The 24,594-nt window shown below is 41.7% G+C and overlaps 1 protein-coding gene across 4 annotated transcripts in view; it reads right to left on the reverse strand.

The window, feature by feature from the left end:
• Positions 1-16,510: 16,510 nt before the first annotated feature.
• Positions 16,511-24,594, reverse strand: part of gramd1a (GRAM domain containing 1A) — a 42,049-nt gene continuing 33,965 nt past the window's right edge. For 3 of the 4 annotated variants that reach the window (XM_030158126.1, XM_030158124.1, XM_030158127.1), the window contains 7 exons: positions 22,376-22,479; positions 21,515-21,745; positions 21,132-21,216; positions 20,413-20,424; positions 19,762-19,869; positions 18,555-18,675; positions 16,511-18,448 (listed from right to left, as the gene is read on the reverse strand). In XM_030158126.1, the coding sequence (XP_030013986.1) occupies positions 18,356-18,448; positions 18,555-18,675; positions 19,762-19,869; positions 20,413-20,424; positions 21,132-21,216; positions 21,515-21,745; positions 22,376-22,479 (754 nt within the window). In that variant the 3' untranslated portion in view covers positions 16,511-18,355. The remainder of the gene's footprint in view (positions 18,449-18,554; positions 18,676-19,761; positions 19,870-20,412; positions 20,425-21,131; positions 21,217-21,514; positions 21,746-22,375; positions 22,480-24,594) is intronic. The other variant, XM_030158125.1, reaches the window with a different exon arrangement.

The following is a 24,594-nucleotide window of genomic DNA, read 5'->3' on the forward strand; positions in this document are numbered from 1 at the left end:
CCCTTAATTTCATGACATAATAATCTGCTAAAACAATATATGTGATAATTTAAAGCATTAGTTTAAATTCCCATTAATTAAATCATTATTACCATTTTCAGCACAGCACAGTTTTTTTTTTTATTTTATCAAACAGTTGTTTTTGATGTATCCAGAGCAGTTGTGATTTAAATATTCTCCTTAAGCCTGCTTACAAATTAGAGAAAACATGTCATTGCATCCAGACAAGGTTGAATTAACGGCTTCTGAATTTAAGATGTGACTTCCTATGACATCTTAAAAGATTATGTCCATTTTAATTCATGACAGCATCTGAAAAGCATTAAATGTTAATTTCAGCTGAATTATTATAACTAATATTCAGTACATTTGCAGTAAGGGCTTAAGGGCTGTAAGGGCTTCACAATTTGCTTTTTTTTCTAGCTGTTGTGGGAAAATGTATGACAAAATCCATAGTGTGCCTCTTAAAGTAAAGCCAGTGAAAACCAAAGGGAGAAAAGACGCTGAAGCTGAAGCTATGTGACAGATTTAAATGAGCTGCGGTTGTGCCAGATGACCAGTTGTTGAGTACTGATGAACACTAGATGGCAGCCAAAGTCTGACGGGGGGTGGGGGGGGGGGGGCATTCTTAAATTACAGGGTAATATGATAGTTGAGTGGTTAGGGCACACACCCCATGGGCATTAATGCCCTGAGCATCAAGTCAAATGCCCACATTTCTTGTCTCTTTCCACTTTCAGCTATCAAAATCCAACTTTGAGAAAGGGACAAAATGCATGCTTACAGAAATATTTTCACTCTGTTTCTGGGCGATTAACATTTACATATGCATCCATTTGCATCATCTACATTTCCTTGTGCACGATGAAGTGGAGAAAATCAAAACCACACTGTCAGTCTGCTTATGTTTATGATGTTAATGTGTTTTCTTTCAGAAACAAATAACTTTTCACTTCACATGTAGTTGTGGAAATGTTGCTTGCCAAACACATAAAGTGACACACTGAAAAAATAAAACTCTTAGAAAAAAACACTCTGTTGCTTGAATTCTTTTCATCTTGGATGAATTCTTAATGAGTAGGTGGTTGATGTACTGCAACATTTTAAGACTTATCATGTTTTTGCAGTTTATCCTTCATGTCTGTGTTCAAGCAGCTAGAAAAAGTCTTCATCCTGTTCAGTTATTATATATTTAATATATTGAGCAATCAAAGACTGCAATGTTCAGGTTTCCAAGAAGATTTAGTGCATTAATACCTGGGACCCCACATGAGTGAGGTACAGTAAATTATTTGGCTTTCGGGTTTTTTCATTTAGTGGCATTTTGCGACACAAACGTACTTGTAAATTATACTTCTCTGAAAATGCATTTTTAATTTAATTTTATTGACATCCAACAAATAATTGAAAAACTGAAATTTCTCTCCTTTTTTCTTTACATGTTTATGGTGAGGCTCACCTTTAAGAGTCAGATGAATAGAAATTTTGCCTTTTGGTGACCCATCTTATATATATATATATATATATATATATTATAGATATATATATATATATATATATATATATATATACACACACAACACACACACATATACACATATATACATATATACATATTATGAGGGCTGGGCAAGTTAATGCGTTATTACCGCGTTAACGCATTCATTAAATAACGCCGACCATTTTTTTTTTAATCTCACGTTAATGCCGTTTACTATTTTTTCTGCCTTTCAAGCAAGTCTTAGTTCATTTATACTTTCGGACTCTTATTTTGAAACTCATGCTTTTATTTTGGCGCTCCACACTCACTGTAGAACCAAACGCCGGTGCTCTGTGTGTGTGAACTGTGCACGTAGCTGAGAGGAGAGAAACTTTTAGGGTAATGCTGAATCAAACTTTGTTTAACTCCTGCAGAAGCAACGCCTGTATGTATCAATCATTCTGTTGTTTGCTAAATAATTTCACATGCAAACGTGCCGTTAGAAACAAGTTTATGATGTTATTTTGGATGGGTTTATTACAGTGTGTTATTAACATGCTAATTCGTTTACGCTAGCAGTCAGAGATGGGTTGCTAATTCTTTATGCAGGCTCATGCCAAGTTTATGTAAATTCATTGGTTGTGTTTAGGTATAATATGCCAGCCTTTGAACTAACCTTTACTTATTTACGATGTGATTGTTGTATTAGCAGTCAATTTAAGTTTATAATAATTACATCCATGCATTCTCCGTGAATATGCATGTCATTAATAGACATAACTAATTGATTTATTTTGTCTTTATTTTATAGTTTCAGAAGTGGCTGCTCGGAGCTGTGGTCGCAAGGTCTCCGGTGCCTGTCGTGGCGGCAATCCCCAAACCCGGTGGTGGACCCCGGAAGTAAGGGATGCCGTCAAGCTGAAGAAGGAGTCTTATCAAGCCTTGTTGGCCCGTGGGACTCCCGAGGCAGCTGATGGGTACTGGAAGGCCAAGTGAGCTGCAGCCCGAGCAGTTGTGGAGGCAAAAACTCGGGTCTGGGTGGAGTTTGGGGAGGCCATGGAGGAGGACTATCGGTCAGCCTCGAGGAAATTCTGGCAAACCATCCGGCACCTCAGAAGGGGAAAGCAGTGCGCCACCAACACCGTTTACAGTGGAAGTGGGGAGCTGCTGACCTCGACTGGGGATGTTGTCGGACGGTGGAAGGAATACTTCAAGGATCTCCTCAATCCCACTGTCACGTCTTCCATAGAGGAAGCAGAGGCTGAGGTCTCAGAGGTTGGACTTGTCATCACCCAAGCTGAAGTCACCGAGGTGGTTGGCAAGCTCCTCGGTGGCAGGGCACCCGGGGGTGGATGAGATTTGCCCTGAGTACCTTAAGTCTCTGGATGTGCAGGGACTGTCTTGGTTGACACGTCTCTGTAACATTGCGTGGCAGTTGGGGACAGTACCTCTGGACTGGCAGACCGGGGTGGTGGTCCCCCTTTTTAAGAAGGGGGACCGGAGGATGTGCTCCAACTATAGGGGGATCACACTCCTCAGCCTCCCGGGGAAAGTCTGTTCCAAGGTACTGGAGAGGAGGATCCGACCGATAGTCGAACCTCGGATCCAGGAGGAACAATGCAGTTTTCGTCACGGTCGCAGAATGCTGGACCAGCTCTATACTCTCCATTGGGTGCTCGAGGGTTCGTGGGAGTTCGCCCAACCAGTCCACATGTGTTTTGTGGATCTGGAGAAGGCATTTGACCGTGTCCCTCATGGTATCCTGTCGGGGGTGCTTCGGGAATATGGGGTCCGGGGCCCTTTGCTAAGGGCAGGTCCAGGTCCTTGTATGACCGAAGCAGGAGCCTGGTTCGCATTGCCGGCAGTAAGGTCAGACCTGTTTCCAGGTGCACGTTGGTCTCTGGCAGGGCTGCCCTTTGTCACCGGTTCTGTTCATTATTTTTATGGACAGAATTTCTAGGCGCAGCCAAGGGCCGGAGGGGGGCCGGTTTGGGGACCACAGGATTTCATCTCTGCTTTTCGCAGACGACGTTGTCCTGTTGGCCTCATCGAACCTGGACCTTCAGCGTGCCCTGGTCCGGTTTGCAGCCGAGTGTGAAGCGAGCGGGATGAGGATCAGCACCTCCAAATCCGAGGCCATTGTTCTCGACCGGAAAAAGGTGGTTTGCCCTCTCCGGGTCAGTGGGGAGTCTTTGCCCCAAGTGGAGGAGTTTAAGTATCTTGGGGTCTTGTTCACAAGTGTTCACAGTGATGCAGTCGCTGTACCGGTCGGTTGTGGTGAAGAAGGAGCTGAGCCGAAAGGCAAGCTCTCGATTTACAGGTCAGTCTACATTCCTACCCTCACCTATGGTCATGAGCTTTGGGTCATGACCAAAAGGACAAGATCCCGGATACAAGTGGTCGAAATGAGTTTCCTCCGCAGGGTGGCTGGGCGCATCCTTAGGGATACGGTGAGGAGCTCAGTCACCAGGGAGGAGCTCGGAGTAGAGCCGCTGCTCCTCCGCGTCGAGAGGGGCCAGCTGAGGTGGCTCGGGTATCTGTTTCGGATGCCTCCTGGACGCCTCCCTGGGGAGTTTTTCCGGGCATGTCCCACCGGGAGGAGACCTCGGGGAAGACCCAGGACACGTTGGAGAGACTATGTCTCTCGGCTGCCCTGGGAACGCCTCGGGGTCCCCCCTGGAAGAGCTGGAGGAGGTGTCTGGGGAGAGGGAAGTCTGGGCATCCCTGCTTAGACTGTTACCCCCGCGACCCGGCCCCAGATAAGCGGTGGATAATGAATGGATGGATTATAGTTTCACTCTGTCCATCTGCATGATGTCAAGTATGTACATTAAAGTTGCAAACTTCAAAGAGTACAAATCTTGCATCGTCAATTCAGAGTTTAGCTCGCTGTCTAGCTCAGACTAAGTACAGACATCTTAGCAAGGACAATACACGCCTATTCTTCTGCCTCTGCTTGTGTGCGTGTAGCAATTAGCTCGGCAGATAGACAACAGGTTTCCCAAGAAAAGCCGGACGCCCAAAACTTCTCTCCAAATCTTTTACTGTAGACTCACTGTAAAACTGCAACATACATACAAAATATGTCTGAGTTCTGTTCATCGCCTTAGTACATTTACATGGCATATACATTTAAATGATTGGGAAAAAGATTGCTAACTCGATGCTAACTTGAATGGGAAAATCCATAGACACGCTACGATAGCATTTACAGATTAATTAAGATTTACGTCTTTTTATCCAGCAACAAAGGTTCACATCAGAGATATTTAATACTGTTCATTCTTACAACAACTGAACATAAAATACTCACAGGCAAATGTTTGTCGGACCATACAAACAGAGTGAAAGAAACATGTCTGTTAGTTCCTTCTTATGTCTGGCTACTGGAACACCGCAAGTACAAAACATACCTTAGTGCAACTTATTCTGACAACTAGAGGGCCCCCTTTGCTTGCTTTTAACAACTGAACATCACATATTATTGGGCTTATTGGTATTAGTACTTATTAGTGGGCGTAAGACTCCTGTCAATCACTCACAACCGGAAATAAACTGGTGTGGACATAAACATGGAGAAAAGTACCGGTCTTTTCCACGGACATTTTCATTTTAAATGTCTTCAGATGGGGGGGGGGGGTTGAGAAGGCCAAAGGTGTTTGTAAGCACTGCAATGTGGAATTATTTTTTATTAGGGATGCACCGATACCAATACGAGTATTGGCATCGGCTCCGATACTCAGTGTGTGTACTTGTACTCATAAAACACATTCGATACAAATGCACTGATACCACTTCTGTCCGTGTGACATTCACAGTTCAGTGCAGCAGGTATGTGGAGGAGGACTAATGTGTGGGGAGTGTGAAGAGTGTGGAGATTTTTGAAAATAAATGACGGTGATAAAAGTAACCCTGACTGCAAGTAACGTTAAAGACACAGACAGATATGGACGCAGCATTCTGTCCGCCCTCTGCGTACATTCCATCCATTTACTAGGTGCTGGCGGATGCGTAAACAGAATGAGAATACCAGTGGGTGTATGAAGCGGTGCGGACCGTGCCACCAACAGAAGTGAAAACGAAACTTATCACTCATTTCTCTTTTCATGCTGAAGCTTCGCTTTTAAACCTTACCAGAGAAAACGCTGCAATATTAGTATCATAGTAGTGTTGCCTCTGTCGTCTCCATGTTTGTTATTACTGACTTTCTTCTTCTTCTCAAAAAACTTTACTCTTCTTCGTGGTATTTGTCCAGTATGATTAATTCAGAGCGGTGCCCCCCTGGTGGATTAATTGAGAAACGCTCATTCCAACACATTAAATGTCAGTAGCAGCACTTTGTTCCAGTCAGACTAATGACAACGATAATAAAGCACATTTACAAAAGGAACGAACAACTGGAATGGGATTATTAAGTACTCGTATCGGTACTTGGTATTGGCAAGTACTCAAATGTAAGTACTCGTACTCGTACTCAGTCTGGAAAAAAGTGGTGTAAAAACTATGAAGGCTGATATTGAAGGGCTGATTTGTGTTGGAATAATTAAAACTTCTGCATTGACATACAGTCAGATATGAAAACTTGTCAGGGATTCCGTTTAATGCTTTTATTTTCTCTTCAGGCAGATTTTTTACAGGTGGAATAGTTCAGGTAATGACATGGATAGGATGATTTGAATTCAGATATGCATCTATCCCGTCTGTGCATTTAAGTCTTTGTTTCTTCTCAGGCCGCATGCTCCATGTCAAACAAAGGGAAAAGAGGATGGACTGGGCCTGACCCTTCCTCTTAAAGGGTTGGGTGTGGCCTGATAGGTGAGGGTTGGGTCCTGACCCTCCCCACCAGGAAGTGGAGCTTTTAACAGCCCGCCCCATCAAATGTGCAAACACATTTGATTACCTTAATCAGTGCCGGCGGGTATGGGTTCTGGATCCACCATTGGCGGGAAGACTACAAGTTTTGCTACGGGCCTGATGTACAGCTTCCCTTTGATGTTGATCTGTGCTGTGCGGATTCGTCCATCCTTACTGGGGATAAGACGAGATACCTTCCCAACTGGCCATAGTCGTCTTGGCAGTTGTGGGTCCATAACCATAACCACATCAGACACGGTTAATCCGGGGGTATCTCTCTGCCATTTCTGGTGGTGTTGAAGACTGAGTAGATAGTCCTTAATGAAACGTGACCAGAGATGGTTAGCTATGATCTGGCTGTGTCTCCACCTCCGATGACTAAGGAGGTCTGAGTTGGCGTAAACTGCTTGGGGATGGGAGACATCCTGCCACCCCATCAGGAGGAGATTTGGGGTCACTGGGTCAGGATCACCGAGGTTGGAGGATACATAGCCAAGAGGTTTTGAATTAAGGATGCCTTCTCTTTGCCTTTTGTCTTTATTTCTCAGATCCCCTTCAGGCTTCTCTTGTACCTTCTGGACAGACTGGAGGCTTCTCCTCACAAGGAGTCGGTTTTCAGGGATGGGTGGAATTTTCCCAGGACGTACAGTAGATGTAACCAACTCCTCCTCTTTCTTATCTACACTCTTCGCTGCCTCTGACCTTTGTTTCTCTTGTTTTGGATTGCATAATTTGATTCTCATTTTTGAAGGGAAGAGTATCTGTCCGCCACAGGTTTTCAACATGATGCTTGAGGTCTGCATAAGATGTTGAAGTGAAGAAAACTTGAGTGGAGTTGGTGTACTCATCCATGAAGCTTGGACCTTGAAGTGCCCAACCTAACCGGGTGTGAACAGCTGCTGGTGCTCCTGGGGGGCCTAGACAAACTTTCTTTGTTGCTGTTATAAGGTGAGAATTGTCAGCTCCTATTTGTAGAAGGGGCTGCACCTTTGAGAAGGACTGAAGTGGAATGCTCTGGAGATGGCGATAACGCTTCTGAAGTTTGTCAACTGGATAACTTTGGTCTACAAGGGATATCCGTTTGGAGGTGAAGGCATCTTTGATAATAAATCTGACATGAGCACACGGAGAACCCAAACGCAGCACCACAGGGTTAAGTCTTTTGACTAATTTATTTACAAGCAAACAAGATTCAGACAAGGGGGAGACGATTGGCTGGTCAGGGCAGGCAGGGGTCGAGAACCGGGAAATCCAGACGAATCCAATGGGGGCAGGCTGAGCCGTGGTCGGTGGTCGGAAGGAGGGTTGGTGTCTGGGGCTGAGACGAACAGGCTTGGTCGAACAAAGATGGGTCGGTACTGAGGGCTGAGGACAGGCAGGCGTAGTCAGACGAGTGGGGTTCAGGGATTCCAGACAGGCGGGTCAGGTCGAGGCAGAACAGGTTCAGGAACGGAGATTCAGACTGGGTACGCTGGATAGTAACACTGGGTTAACAATCTGGCAACATAGACATGCAGAGGGAGAGGTTAAATAGGCCCAGGCCTAATGACGGCAGCTGGGAACAACAGGTGAATGGAGTTGAGTAATTAGGGGAAAGGTCAGAGGGAAGAGGAGATGAGAGAGAGAGAGAGAGAGGGCAGAGCAAAGCAGGTAGAGATGTGACAAAATCTTTTCTTTGGATTCAGGGAAGGTGAGATCTCAAAACTGACGGCAGATCCATCTAACCCTTCAGTTTGCTGTCTGATAGTACGTACTGCAAGGTGTTCTGTAGGTCCTTTAAGCCCAAGCTTTTCATAGGCGGCTGGAAGAAGCATGGTACGTAGAAACCCATCATCCAGAATGGCATATGTGTCAAGGCTGTAGTGTTTATTCCATAGGATTACTCTAACTACTTTCATAAGTACTTGTGAAGAGTTAGGCTGAGGGTTTAGACAAAGAATTTTGGAATCAGGTTCTCTTAGATTCACATAGTGAAGAATGCCAAGGTGCTTTTTACTGCATAAGGGGCATGGTTTTTTCAGATTGCAGTTTGCTGCCATGTGGGGCCCTGCACACCTCCAACATCTTTTCCCATGTTTAATCCAGGCTTTTGCATCCTCCATCTTCAACTCTTTGAAGTCTTTACAGTTAAGTATTGAATGATTAGCTGATTTGCAGTATTGACATAGTTTGTGCTTAGTCATAAGATTGTCAGGGGAAGGGTGAAGTGAGGGTCTGTCATTGGCTCCATGGAGGATGGTGGTTGGAGTAGGAGAGGATCTCAACGCTGACCTTCTGGAAGGTGGGGGTGGTTCAGAGGTCAGATGTTTGACTTGAGCGGCTACTGATTGACACTCTGCTTCTTCTTGAAGCCATCTTGCAAAGTCTACTAATGTATAATGGCTTCCTGGTCGAGTTGTGCGTGCATAACGAATGAAGTTGGCCACTAAATCAGATGGCAGTTTGCTAAGGAGATGTTGTACATGGGAGGAACAGGCAAATTCAGCTGCACCCTCACTCTGCCCCATGGTCTGTAACATCCCTACTAGGGATTGAACTCAGACTGCGAAATTGTGGAATGCTCTTGAATCACCATGTTGCAATTTTGGAAGGTTTACTATGGAGGTTATTTCTCTTAAGACTAGATGATGTGGTTGCCCATACTGTTGGTCAAGAGCAGCTAAAGCCTTGATGTAGGGCTGGGGATTATAAGCATAGGCTAATGCTATGTGTCGGGCTGTAGGTAGCTTAAGATGGTCTAACAGGATATGATATTTATATATTTCTGTTTCCCATGGGGGCAGGAGGTTTGTAAGAGCCATCTTAAGCATAGTGTATTTGTGTGGGTCTTCTCTAGTGAAATGGGGAAAGGTGGGTCCCTGAACATGTGATTTATATCCAATAGGGGGGGCACTGTACCATGGTGGAGAATAGGTTGCAGCAGAAGGCCATAGTGTGGAAGGAACACTACTGTATTGTGGGCCAGATTGGGTAGGGGCATGGGGTTGCCATGGCTGCATAACTGTGGTTGACCATTGAAAGGGAGCAGAAGATGCTTGGGGGTTAGGGTACACTGCAGGCCACCGAAGGGGGTAAGCTTGAGGCATCTGTAATGGTACAGGTCCTGCAGGTGCTTGAAGTGGAGGAGGCACTGGGTGGGCCTGGAGAGGAGGAGCCGCTGGGGGGGCCTGGAGAGGAGGAGCTGCTGGGGGGGCCTGGAGAGGATGAGGCACTGGGGGGACCTGGAGAGGAGGAGGCGCTGGGGGGGCCTGGAGAGGAGGAGGTGCTAGGGGGGCCTGGAGAGGAGGAGGTGCTAGGGGGGCCTGGAGAGGAGACGACACTGGGGGGCCCTGGAGAGGATGAACCGCTGGGGGGGCCTGGAGAGGAGGAGGCGCTAGGGGGGCCTGGAGAGGAGACGACACTGGGGGGCCCTGGAGAGGATGAACCGCTGGGGGGGCCTGGAGAGGAGGAGGTGCTAGGGGGGCCTGGAGAGGAGACGACACTGGGGGACCCTGGAGAGGAGGAGGCGCTGAGGGGGCCTGGACAGGAGGAGGCGCTAGGGGGGCCTGGAGAGGAGACGACACCGGGGGGGCCCTGGAGAGGAGGACGCGCTGACGGGGCTTGGAGAGGAGGAGGCGCATGTGGTGGAGCTGGTGCTACAGACATCTGGGTCGGAGCAGGCATGGAAAGCACACTTAATGGCGGTTGGGAGGGGAGTGCATGGAGGGCAGGCTCTAAACATGATTTAACAGGTTGATGCAACATATTCTCTTTATGGAGTACACATGCACTATGTGGACGGATCTGATTCTGGTTGCTTTGAATTTCAGTGGGTCTACTAATATCACAGTCTGATTCAGAGTCCACATCACCATAACTTGAATGATATCATTGACCTGAATCTTGCTGTCTCTCTGATGCATCTTGTCTGTGGATTAAATGCATCATCATATTCCTTATTTCCTCCAGTTGTTCTTGAGTGGAAGGTGGGCCAGGCGGTCCAACATTAACAGGCTTAGATGCATGCTCTTTGTTTGCATTTGTAGAATGGGGAGCCTGATAATGTTCATAATTTTGGAGATAAGTTGGCTTAGTTTTTTTGTCTTGCACCCCTCCTGATATCCTCATTTTCCTGCTGATTTCCCTGATCCATATCCAATGCTGAAGTTATCCGGCTCGAAGGACCATGTAAAAACTGTGAAGGCTGATATTGAAGGGCTGATTTGTGTTGGAATAATTAAAACTTCTGCATTGGCATATGGTCAGATATGAAAACTGGGCAGGGATTCCGTTTAATGCTTTTATTTTCTCTTCAGGCAGATTATTTTCAAGTGGAACAGTTCAGGTGATGACATGGATAGGATGATTTGAATTCAGATATGCATCTATCCAGTCTGTACATTTAAGTCTTTGTTTCTTCTCAGGCTACATGCTCCATGTCAAACCAAGGGAAAAGAGGATGGTCTGGGCCTGATCCTTCCTCTTAAAGGGTTGGGTGTGGCCTGATAGGTGAGGGTTGGGTCCTGAGCCTCCCCACCAGGAAGTGGAGTTTTTAACAAGTGGTATCGGTGCATCCCTATTTTTTATCACCAGAGTACTTCCAGTCTGAAATATCACTTAAAGGCAATACACGCTGTTGATGCCGGCACCCCCCCCCCACCCACCCAATATAACTATACGATTAATCACAATTAATCACAGAAATCATGCGGATTAATTGCGATTAAAAAATTTAATCGCTGCCCAGCACTAATATTTTATTTATTTATATTTATATATATCTCAACATCAGAAAGAAAGCACACGAGAAGCTTGAGAAATACCAAGGCCTGAAAGAGGAGATAGAGAAAATGTGGGGTTCGAAGGCAACAGTGGCACCAATAGTGATCGGGGCACTAGGGGCAGCCAAGCTGAGAGGATGGCTCCAGCAGATACCAGGAACAACTCAGAGATCTGAGTCCAAAAGAGCGCAGTCCTAGGAACAGCTAAGTTCCTGCGCAGAACCCTCAGGCTCCCAGGTGAGAAGGTTTTATATGTGTGTATGTGTGTGTGTGTGTGTGTGTGTATATATATATATATATATGTACACATATATTTATATTCATGGAGCCAGGAGAAGCTTCCAGTCTGATTGGTACAAAGCTCACCCATGATCGGAGTACTCACTTTCCATAGATGCAGGTTACTGTGTCATGGGTAGACATTTTTTCCTCCCTGATGCCTCCAAAGACTGTTTTCACTTCACTCGAGGGCTAACGTAATTGGAAACAGTGGTCATGAATGATTTTTCTTCCACAGACCCTAAATTTATCTTGACATTTTGGCCAAACTGGGGAACAGTTATACATTTTTCTTCTAAAATGGCAGCCTCCACTTGATGGATGGTGTCTTCGTCAATGGCGGAATGGAGGCTCCCAGGAATGGAAGCTCTTTCAACAGATGTTTGACCACACTTGAACTGGCGATGCCAGTGTTTTACAACATCATATGATGGGGCATAATCTCCATAAGTTTCTTTCATTTCATCGAAGGTCTCTTTCAGTGAATGACCTTTCAAATATAAAAACCTGATCACTGCTCGGTACTCAACTGGTTCCACAGTCACACCTTACCCTAATCTAACACTTGTAAAAAAGGAAGCAGTGAGAGTTCAGTGCTACAAATTATCTTGTGACCTATACATTATTTTAACAATACACAGGTCAAATTTCAGCCAGATACGATGACCCTAAGTGGGTCAGGGCAAATCTTTAATGAACACCCTTTGTAAGTATAAAGTCTTGCCAATCTAAAGCACCTAAGTGCAAGTTATATTCTTCTTTTTGTCTATTTCTAAAACTAATTCAGCACATAGACTTCTACCATGTTACTACTGCTCAAAATTTGACTGCACCCCTCTTGCCACCCCATAAATATTTTTCTAGATCCGCTCCTACTTAAATTACTGAGATCATTTCTCAATCTCAAGGATCCTTTCTTGGCGGTTAATTCCTTCGAAGACTGGACAGGAGTCCTTACCTCTGATCGGTGTAAAGAAACAGCTTAACAAGATCAAGAAAGGTCCAGCCCTCGAATTAGTGGATCAGTTACACATTTTCACACATAACAGTAGGACTTCTAAATTACTACGAAATATATTTATAAGGGAAGTAATTTAGGTGAAGCACCATTTGTGCATTCTGCATACATTCTACATGGCAACAAATTTAATACAAATTTATCTCAAAGGTTGATATTTTTTAATCAAAGAACTTTTCACTTCTCATGTGATTTAGGCTATTTGTAATACATTGAGGAGTACTGTTGATTCTATAATTTTTAGTAAGCTTTCATTATGCGGTTATCTTTATTTAATTATCTAGTGTACACTTGCTTTACTAAGGATTTCTTTTTACGATTTTATTTTTCTCAAACGCCCACATTTATAAGCCAATTTAGCTAATTTTGTGTACAAGTTGTTAAATATAATGTAAATAAACATTTGTCATCTTGTCTAATAAAACCGTATGAATATTATGTTCAAACTTATATAATAAGCACCGATAGCTTTGCCCTTGAGCAGCACTTTATTCATCATCATCAAGGATTTATTTGTGGTTCATTTGCTATTGTAGTCAACTCCTTTTCATTCGTTAGCATTTTTAAAGGACTTGACCACAGGATTGTGGGTATTGTACTTATGTACTACCAAGGATCCACATATGCATCCTTTAAATATCTCCAAATGCAAGACTAGGTCCTTGATGGATCCCAGATTTTGGATCAGCCCTCAAGCGGATACGGATGACCTAGATTTATGTATGAGACCACAGCCTTTGTGTTGAACCAGCCCTCTTTATATTGGAACTTCTGACCTCATTCATCATAAACAAATGTTAAGAGGAGAACGAGAAAATAATCACACAATTTAGTGTGAGGACTTAAGTTTACATCATCCAAAGATTAATTAGCAGCTATTCTGACCTTTTCAAAAATAATTTCCGAAACAAATGTCAAACTTCCAACTTGACAAGGTTCTTCAAAGTATCCTTTAAAATGTGAGTAACATGAACCCGAAATTTCTTGAGAAAAATAAGTGTAATTTTAAATATGTCTCAGTTTACCATTTACACATGTACATTACAACTCTCAAATCCCAGTGGATCTAAAAACACACAGAACATTTAGTAACAGCCAGAATAATGTTAAAATTGCACTTATTTTTCTTAAGACATTTCATGTTGTTCATAATTGTTCAAGATATTCTGTAAAGATAAACATTTTCATGTAATTTTACTTTTTTACACTAAAAAAAAGAAAAATTTGGAGTTGCCATTACAGGTTATGATGATATTATTTCAGGGTGTCAGGTTGAAGAACACCACATCTGACACTGTGGTCAGTAGTTCTGGCCCCTCTCCTCTACACACTGTACACCTCAGACTTCTGTTACAACACAGAGCTATGTCACATACAGAAGTTTGCAGATGTCACAGGGTGTATCAGGGAGGACCAAGAGGATGAGCACAGGGGTCTAGTGAAGGACTTTGTTGTCTGGTGCCAAAGGAACCATCTACAGCTCAATACCTCAAAAACTAAAAAGCTGGTCATTTACTTTGGGAAGTCAAGATCTCATCCACGAACAATTATGATCAAGGGAGTTGAGGTTGGGGCTGTAGATACCTACAAGTACCTTGGGCTGTGGCTGGACAAAAAGTTGGACTGGACATATAACACAGACCACCTGTACAAGAAGGGCCAGGGGAGGCTGTACTTCCTCAGGAGACTGCGTTCCTTTAACATCTGCAAGAAACTCCCATGGATGTTCTACCAGTCTGTGGTAGCCAGCATCCTCTTTTATACTGTAGTGTGCTGGGGTTGCAGCACATCAAACGGGGAGTCCTCCAGGCTGGATAAGCTGATCCGATGGGCCGAATCTGTAGTCAGCATGAACCTGGACTCTCTGGTGACAGGTGCAGAGAAGATGTCAATCAAAAAACCAGTGGCCATCATGGATGATGCCAGTCACTCTCTGCACACTGTCATCAACGCCCAGAGAAGTTTTTTCAGTGACAGGCTACTTCTCCCCAGGACAAAAACAAACACCTAAAAACTCCTTTGTCCCCCGAGCCATCAAACTGTACAACTCTGCACTCGGAGGGAGGGAGGAGTAGAAGGAGGAAAGATGATGAGGAGAATGTCATGAGGAGGAGCTAGAACATTGGACATCTGCTCTATCTCTGCTTAGAGGGACTGTGCAAATTCTGTGGTGCAATGTAGTTTATTGTTTATTCCAGTGTGCAATGTTTGTTTTCCTGCTGTTTTTAACCTAGGTCTCTCACCACTGCTTATAATTATGGTTATAACTTTCAGACTTATATTGCTTATATATCATTATTATTATGACTACTATTACAATTATGCTTTGTCACTTTATTATCACTTCTGTTCTGTGATATATATATATACACACACACACACACATATATATATATATATATATATATATATATATATATATATATATATATATATATATATATATATATATATATATATATATATATACACACACATACATACATACATACACTGAACAAAAATATAAACGCACCACTTTTGTTTTTGCTCCCATTTTTCATGAGCTGAACTCAAAGATCTAAAACTTTTTCTGTGTACACACAAGGTTTATTTCTCTCAAATATTGTTCACCAATCTGTCTAAATTTGTGTTAGTGAACACTTCTTCTTCGCTGAGATAATCCATCCACCTCACAGGTGTGGCATATCAAGATGCTGATTAGACAGCATGATTTTTGCACAGGTGTGCCTTAGGCTGGCCACAATAAAAGGCCACTCCAAAATGTGCAGTTTTATCACACAGCACAATACCACAGATGTCACAAGTTTTGAGGGAATATGCAATTGGCATGCTGACTTCAGGAATCTCCACCAGAGCTTTTGCCTGTGAATTGAATGTTCGTTTCTCTGCCATAAGCCATCTCCAAAGCTGTTTCAGAGAATTCATGAAGAAGACTGTGCGTGGTAAATGGTGGTCACACCAAATACTGACTGGTTTTCTGACCCCCCTGGACCACCCAATACAGTAAAACTGCACATTTTAGAGTGGCCTTTTATTGTGGCCACCCTAAGTCACACCTGTGCAATAATCCTGCTGTCTAATCAGCATCTTGATATGCCACACCTGTGAGGTGGATGGATTATCTCAGCAAAGGACAAAGGAGAAGTGCTCACTAACAGATTTAGACAAATTTATGAACAATATTTGAGAGAAATAGGCCTTTTGTGTACATAGAGAGTTTTAAATCTTTGAGTTCAGCTCATGAAAAATGGGGGCAAAAACAAAAGTGGTGCGTTTATATTTTTGTTCAGTGTATATACACACACACTATATCATTACATAATAAGCTACTTATTTATTTACTATTTTGCCACTTCTCTCTACCAGTACTTTTATTCTGTGATTGAGCTACTTATTATTACTACTATTTTGCCACTTGTTTCTAGCACTTTTGCGCAATTGTGCTTTTTTCAATAGTGTTTTTTTTTTTTAATAGTTATGTTATTGCATTGGTTTTTTATTGCTTTTTTTCTTGTGGTATTTCTTGTGTGTATGTTCAGTGTTGTGCTGCTTTTGGAACCTCAGTTTCTTGAGGGTTCTGCCCAAAGGATCAATAAAGTTCTATCTAATCTAATGTAATTTTACTGGTCCAACCCACTTGAGATCAAATTGTGGAACCTGAACAAAAAGGATTTTGACACCTTTGATTGTTGATGCTACAAAAACCGAGACCGGGGTAACTATATTTAGTTCCATCATGTACGTACCAATGATTGAAAGACAATAAAGCTGAGTCAGGGTCTCAGTTAATACCTTAAAGTGTCATGTTTGCATTTCACAAATTTAACCCACGGGCCACACTGGACCCTTTGGTGGGCCAGTGTTGGCCCACAGGTTGTATATTTGACATCCCTGTTATAGAACATTGTGTGGTTTACAAACATCTATGTTGAATTAAATTAATATGTTTTGGTTTTGAAAGTCAGGTTGAAGGAAACAGTTTCCACAGGTCACCTTAAGACATACACTAAAGTAGGCAAGTTATCACAAAAATGACAGACAAATGAAAAATGAAAAGTACTTGCTGTCATTACAGAAAGATCCAGTACAAAATTTGAGGTAAACACTGAGACGGTGTTTTAGATGTTCTAGGTTTCATTTCTCTCCATGGTGTAGTGTACAATCACATCTATACAATATTTTCTCTCTCTCCATTAATCACACCCACAAATAAATATTACACTGTTGTAATTCACATATGCACAGCAAGGCCTGAATGCTTCTATAGCCACCATTTTCATTGAGAGCACAGAGTAAGCACAAACAAAACAAAAGATAGAAAGTATGGTGAAGTGTTGAGAGGAAAAACTAAAAGGGGCTACAGGTAGACAGGGTTTCACATCATAGAAGCTGATATGAGTGGATGGGCAACAGACTGAAACTGTACAACACACAACAATGATGACAAAATAATAAAGACTTTAAAAAAGAGAGAGGAGCTGTTAAATAAAAGTAACACTCAAACAAATCATAATACTGCAAAACATATTCCCTTTTCTTCATGTGGGTCTACAAATTTCCAGTTGGTCCTTTTCTTTTGCTTTTATTTTGAAAGATCCAGCCCAGTTGGACTATGTAGTTCTTCTGACATGTCTGCCCGATATTGATGCCAACAGTGATCTGTTATGTCAGGCTCTATGATACAAAAACTGAGCTACCTAACGTGAAGGAGAAATCTCAAAATACAAACTCAAGAAATTATATAATGAAAATGTAACATCAGAAAATGCAACAATCAGGACTCCTTGTGAACACACGCATGCACGCACGCACGCACGCACGCACACACACACGCACACCTATCAAGTCAAAGTCATCTTTGCTCCACAGTTTTGCACACAATTTGTCATTATTATGATATACTACTCTGAAACATTCATAAAGTACTGGAATTACTATGGTCATTATTGCTGTGACCAGTAACCATTCTCCTACAGCTCTTCTTGGTCCACACTGTAACAGCAAATTAACTACACCAAATGACTTCTCAGTAGCAGGACAGGACTTCAGGGAAAAAGTCACTGGTAGTAATAAATACTGTAATGGTGCAAGAGACAGCCAGATGCAAGATGCAGCTTGTTGTCATAAATGATCCAATACACACATTTTTATGGGAAGTGAAACCCTAACAGGACAGCTAGAAGCAGCTGGTTTACCTCCAGATGTATTGATATACACCTAAAAATAGAGGTGACAAACTGGCTTTTATGTTGAAATATTCCTCATCCTTTTTAGAGGAAGATGGACAGCCTCTGATGGGCCTCAAATCCCTGATGGAGTGACCACCACCTCCTCCTGTCAGAACTCCTTCCTTCTGGGTTGTTGGTCACATTCAGAGTGCAGGTGGTGCCCTCTTTTTTGTTTCAGCAGGATTCCACTTGAGGCAAAGACATAATTCTGTTGTCGGGAGTAGACCAGGAGTCCCCCACTTCCCATAATCACTGATGCTGTCCCGTTGAACGCATGAAATGTTTCAGGTCAAAACAGAACTGTAGTATTCTGTGATGGTCATGGAATATGAAATTCTGAAACTTAGGGATATCTGAATTCAAGTCATTTCAAACAGACATTTTAAAATGTGGTACTTATTCTTAAAGAGTGGAAGGTGTGAGTGGGTTGCCCTGTGGCATTTCCATACAAAACAAAATATATGACTTGCAGCTCTAGGGTAATTATTGCTATGGTCCTCATCACATCCGGTCAACTTGTAATCGCAGTCTGAATGAAAGTTGTTACTGGCTGAGGCTGACCGTCACCATCTCATGTCAGCCAGGAAAAGGGAGCTGTGGGTCATGTAGTTCACTTTATATGCTGTGGTTTTTCATGTCAAAGAAATGCAAGAAGCTGACCGAAGCTGACAGTTTCCTTGAAAATTCTCCACCTGTCCATCAGATAGGCCACATCAGTTACACAACGTGGGGCTTAGGCTTCAGTCAGGGACTCTGTCAGGGTGTCAGCAGTAGATACCTCAGGGACCACAATGCCTTGGTGGAGCTTTTCTAAAGACTGCTTCATCTGAGAGACAAACATATTGCAGAGAAGGGAGATGAGACAAAAATGTTTAGGAAAGGATGGCTCTAACTCTATTCCATAAAGGAGTGATGTGATCCATTACACACACCTGGTCAAGCAGCGTGACCGATGACTGCAGGATCTGCTGCCACTTGCTGAGCTGAGCCTGATGAAACTGCCTCTGGAGATGCAAGACCTGAGCCCACTCTCCAGCTGTCTGTGGCAGAGGACTGTAGAGGAGAGGGGTGCAACCATGTGAGAACACAGATAAAATGACCAAAACTGAATAGTCAATCTTTAATCTGAAATCATTCATTCCTTCCTTAAGCACATGAACCCTGAATTTTAGAGAGATAGCCTCAGAACAAAGTTCTTCAGAGAAATGTATTGAATTTGCATAAGTTTTTATGAAAAAGGTTGAACTATTATGTGGCTAAACATCAAAACTACAGTCAGATCTCAGAAGTCAAAATGTGGACCAAACATGTGCTCATATCAGACAATCTGAGACATGCGAGAAGAAGCCACAAAATTTGATGTCTAACTAAAACATACAAACCATACAAAGCAAATAAAATTGTCAAAACAGTTCAATATTTTTAGTAGAGTAATTTCTATGGATGTTTTTTTTTTTGTTGTTTTTTAACCAATATCTGAGGGAAATATTTAGCTGCTTCATGCTAAATGCCTTAAAGTGTTTAGCTGCTACCTACCAACTTTGTATGGTTTTGCTGCTGGTTAATAACAAAATTCAGTGCCTTTTCAGCCAGGCATACATTATACTGGCCAAAATATGAGCATAATGAGCATAATTAGTATAACACTTTCATGACTACAGAAATATTTGGGAACGTGTACAAGTGTTGTGAAGCTCGACAAAAACAATTATTTAGAAATTTTGTCGTTATAAATAAATTCACACTATTTTTAAGCATCTAATAAGTAAAGGTTCTGTAGTGGAAGAACTAGAACTTCTAAAAACATATGTCAAATGCAGGTGTACGCATTTAAACAATTATTTACAATACGAAAATATGTACATGTTCCTGTTTTAAGAAACATTCATGGCCAGCTGAATATAGTCAGGTCCATATAAATTTGGACAGTGACATGAATGGGTTTTCTTCTCTCTTTGTAGAAATCAATGCAAGTCCATGACCTGTGATAGTATAATAAATTAAATCTTGTGAGATTTTTCAGACCCACAATAAGTCTTGTGGAATCTGGGAACCAAAGAGTGACAAGTAACAAATAGGATCATAATCATGGGTGAATGCTGAATAGCAAAGAGTTCATATTTGTATAGAAAACAACACCTGTCAGCAACAGAATAGGAGTGCCATGTCTCCAGGGTATGGGCTGCTCTTTCCAAAGCATACAGCTTGTAGAACAATAGCATGTTAAGAGCCACCAGCACCACCAGACTAAAAGAAACAGAGAAAAACACAGTTTTAAAACTTTTAAAATGCATATAAATCATAAAAGTAAAAATAATAAAGAGACACATGTATGTATCTCATGTTGTGTGAAGATTGCATGAAACAGTTTTTGGAAATTTTAGCACTACAATATATGAAGCACTATAAAGAAAAAGTGTGCATACTGAAAATATACATCACAAAATCCCACAGTTAAGGTGCTTTCAAACTGAATGCAAAGCAAACCTAAAGGAAGACACCTATGTGGAGAATCACACTTCACCCACACATAGACATTTGGTGTGTGTTGTTTGAAAACTGCAGCAAAAACTTGTGTCTGATGTTTGTAGCTAGACAAACACACAGGAACAAAAAACCCCTCTTCCTACAGTTAAATTTACACTAAGAATGAAAGAAAAAAGTGCTTCACATTCAGTCTAGACATATTTGTTGTTACATTTAAGGGATAGATTTCACCTATAAAACATTTTGTGTTCATTTAAATATTAATTATATAACCAAATGGTAAAAAAGCCTCTTATACAGTACCTGATACAGATCCTATGCACAACAAGTATTGCAGAAAGAAGGAGAAGAAAGGAAGAGACATACCAGAAAAGGCATTGTGAGCCTGTTAGTATGCAAACATCAATATGAAGAAAGCCTAAATAAGAGACCATTTTGATATAATTGAGATTACATGGCAATTCCATCAACGAGAACAGACTATGGCAGGTTGTATTTTGGCATGGCAGTGTGTGGAGGTAAATACAAAGATGCTCACAGTGTAAATATCTTTTTTTTTTTAGTTCACTCTGTTTGTGACATTTGTAATTACAAATTGTAATTACTAGTAGCACTCATGCTCATTTGCACTCATTTGTTAATCGGCATTAAATTGAAGCACACGGTCTAGGATTAAGTCATATCCCTAGGCATTAGTTTAAGTTCAGATTCAATCAGTCAGATTTTATTTATATAGTGCCAAATCATAACAAAAGTTAACTCATGACACTTTACATATAGAGCTGGTTGAAACCAGACTCTCAAGCCAAGTTACAGTTGTAAAAGTGATACATCTAAATTGTTTAAACAATTGATTGTATGGGAAATAGTGGTTTAAGAAATAAGATTTAGGTGATCATTAGGAAGTAAAGGATAAAGCATACTGGAAACTCAGAAGGGAGATTCAGAACAGAACAGAGGAGACATTTTTAGTTACCTGTCTTTGTTAATCAAGTCAATGCCACAGACCCATTTGAACTTACATAAAGCTGACTATGAGGAGAATAGTGGATATACTGTTGTGACCTCCACCACGTTGCCGTTCACCAAACTTCATATATTGAGGACCTAAAAAATATAACACAGAATTTTTCAAAAATAAATGATCCCACTGTTAAGCACCAACAAATATCAGAGTTGCAGACACTAATAATGATTTATTGTTGATTCAGTTCAATCTTCAAAACCAGGAACCTTTCAGAATTATTTAATCTTCAAGTACCTGATTTGAGTTCTCTTTTTATGAAGCAGTTCTAAATTAAACCACCAGAGTGCAGTACTGCACAGAAGATACATCTTGAGTGGCAGCGACAAAAATGAAAACAGGTCCCCAAAATACCGAAAAAAGTAATCAATTTGCACTTACTGGTTTCCCTCCTGTCCCTCTCCTCTCCAACTCCAAGCCCCCCTCTGTCTCCAGGGCCAGCCCCTCCTCCTTCTCTCTCCCTCTCCCTCTCATTTTGGCGTCGAGAGCAGGTACGTTTACGACGGCGCAGAGCGGGTGGGGTCTTTGCAGCATCAGCACCGACTACTTCAGCTGTGGTTACCACAGAAACCTCTGTTTGCAGGAGTGTCTCCAATTTACAAACCTCATTCTCTGCACGAGAAATACACAACAAAATACACAATAAATTAGAAGAGGTGTGATAAAGGTTGGTAATCTGATCTACAGATCAGAATCAAATTTCAGAAAACACACCAACTCATGTTACAACTATTTTGAGAACATGACAAAATTCTAAATTTGGCAGCTGTCACAGAAGAAGATTATTCCATGTGGATATTCTGAATTAGACCTTTTCTGAATGGAGAATTTTCCAACATACGTGGAATATAGTGCTATTATTCCTGTTTTATGCCAGTTCTTATGGTAGGTATACAGCACATATGGAATTCCATTTCATCTGCAGGTTTACAAAGATCCTCTTTGGTCGATGTTTCTGGATGGAAGGACAAATACCTACTGTACCTCTAAACTTTACGATAGAGGATATTAATAACTTTTTGGGATGTGAGTAAATATTAAAAACAATTTACTGAGAACAAGTAGCGACTACCATTATTTGTCATGTCATATCAACAAAATCAAGGCTTACAGGTGTAATTTCTCAATAACGTTGCTCAGTTATTTTTTTTAAAAAAGGGAAATTATCCTGTCTAGGCCACTTCACTGTCCACCTGATGTGTATTAAGAGAAACCCTGGATAAGGAAGGCAAAGGGACCAACCCATATGTCTGTAATATTCTTCGATGCCACTCCAGGTGTTCTTTTCAATTAGGGCTTTCACCAGGCTCCAAGGCTGCTTCCTGTAGCAGATGTCTGAAGAAACTCTGTGCAGAAGACACACACAAGATATTCCATTAAATTCCAGATCACCCTGAATGTCAAACCCATGTGAAAACTTTTATTAAAGCTATACCTACCGATGTGGCATTTCTCACAGCACTTAGTAAAAGTTTGAACATGAACAACCCGCCTCCCTCCAAAGCCCCGCCCACTTTCCTCTGGCTGAGCTCTGAGGCTCCTCCTCCTCTCTCCTCCTCTCACCTGATGCGCATGGAGGAAGCAGAGGCAGAGGTCTGGTCCGCTTCAGTGTGTCCGTGGACCCCTCCCTCAGTAATCAGATGCATCATCCACCTGCTGCGGGCCCGCGGCCCCTGTTCCATCAGTAAACTCTGTATTTAAGGGTGTGGTCTGTGCGGTACTGGGTCAATGTCTTCACTGCACCACAGAAGATGAAATGTCCAGGCGACGGGCGCGCGGATTGTGAACGCGTGGCCTCCGCGAATTTTCCGTGGACATTTGAGGTTTCATAGTCCATACATTTATCATCCTACATAATCCTACACTGTGTGACACCATGTACATGTACCTGTATGAGTCCCACGGTCATAAAAGCTGAGCTTTGTGCAGACCTGTTTAGTCCAGTACATCCGCCTTCTGGACTTTTATCTCCATCCTTCATTCATCGGACTCCTGTTTGCTCCCCTTAGTTGTTGTTGATGTTAATAAATCCATTTTTTCCCTTCCACATGTGCATTTGACTTTTGTCCATTCACATCCTCAGACAGTAGACTGTGGTCAGTGACAGGAGGAGCAGCATGAATGAAGCATCAGATTCAGAGGGACACATATCTGATGCGGACACGGCAACAACGGATCAGATGCTGGACGGCTGTAATGGATGATTGACAGGAGGCTCAGCCAGGTTCAGCCAATTATTTCATTCGGACCGAATAAGATGATTGGTCAGACTTTTATCAGAAATATATGAGAAATAAACATTTTTGAGTTTCAATACCTGGTGGATTTCTTTTACACTTTAGTTTGACACACGCTTATTAAGAGCATTTTAAGATGACAAAAGAAAAGTGTAAAAATGTCACATCATACGGTCTAGCTTTAAGTTAATAAGTCCTGAAATATTATACACATTATGTAGACAATCACATCTACTGCTTATTGGACTTCCCATTCCAGTTTTGAAATATTATCATGATAAAATTTCATTAGAATTTTAAAGGTTTTTCTTTCTGAGACAGCATTGAAGAAATGAGATGGGTACTTGCAGCTTCAAATCATTATTTATGGTCAGAATGTGATAAAAAAAAATTTCAGAAATCTAGAGGTAATAATATTAATAATAATAAAAAATAAATAAACAGAGTAAAATGAAGCAAAATACACTGAAGCATTTTATAAGTGTTTTAAATGACAGTGCCACTAAAATAAACCCTACAGGCTAAATGTTTATTGCAACATTTATACCTATATAAAATTCTGACATTTTATATTATCCTTTTTTTGCCTACCCCACAGTTAGCAATGAAACACCAGAATTCAGTGTCTGAAATGGGTAAAAAAAAATCATGTTGTAATTCACAACTAAACCAGATGTCACAAAACATTTTTCAGACAATTTTTCAAAACAATTGAGTGCAAGACATGATAAATATATAGCATTTATAATATAGTGTAAATAAATGGCCTATTGCAAGAGCTAAAGGCTCAAGGTTAACTCACTTTACTGACTCACTTTAACTCACTTTACTGACTGAACTTCCCATGGGGAAGTTCAGTCTCTCCATTTGATCCATTCTAATATATGCACACTACCTAGCATTAGAACATAGGACACATTGGGAGCAGTGTGCTCCCACTGAAGGCACTTGGGGACCAACTCCAGATCTTCATCAGTATCGTTCATGATCAGGGGCACTGACAGGAGAATCCAATGGTATGTATCTATGTTTAATGGTGGGGGAAACTGGAGGACCCGGAGAAAACCTGCACAGACCTATACTATGTGAGATAAACTGACTGCACTTTAGTATTCTGGGTATGATGCTTATCCCAGTTTGGGTTGTTTTCAGAATATACTGTAGTATTTACATGGTATAGGGAGAAATCTGGACACTCATATCCATGCACACATAATAATAATA

The sequence above is a fragment of the Sphaeramia orbicularis genome, chromosome 16 (genome assembly GCF_902148855.1).
Source record: "Sphaeramia orbicularis chromosome 16, fSphaOr1.1, whole genome shotgun sequence".
Classification (NCBI taxonomy): Eukaryota; Metazoa; Chordata; class Actinopteri; order Kurtiformes; family Apogonidae; genus Sphaeramia; species Sphaeramia orbicularis.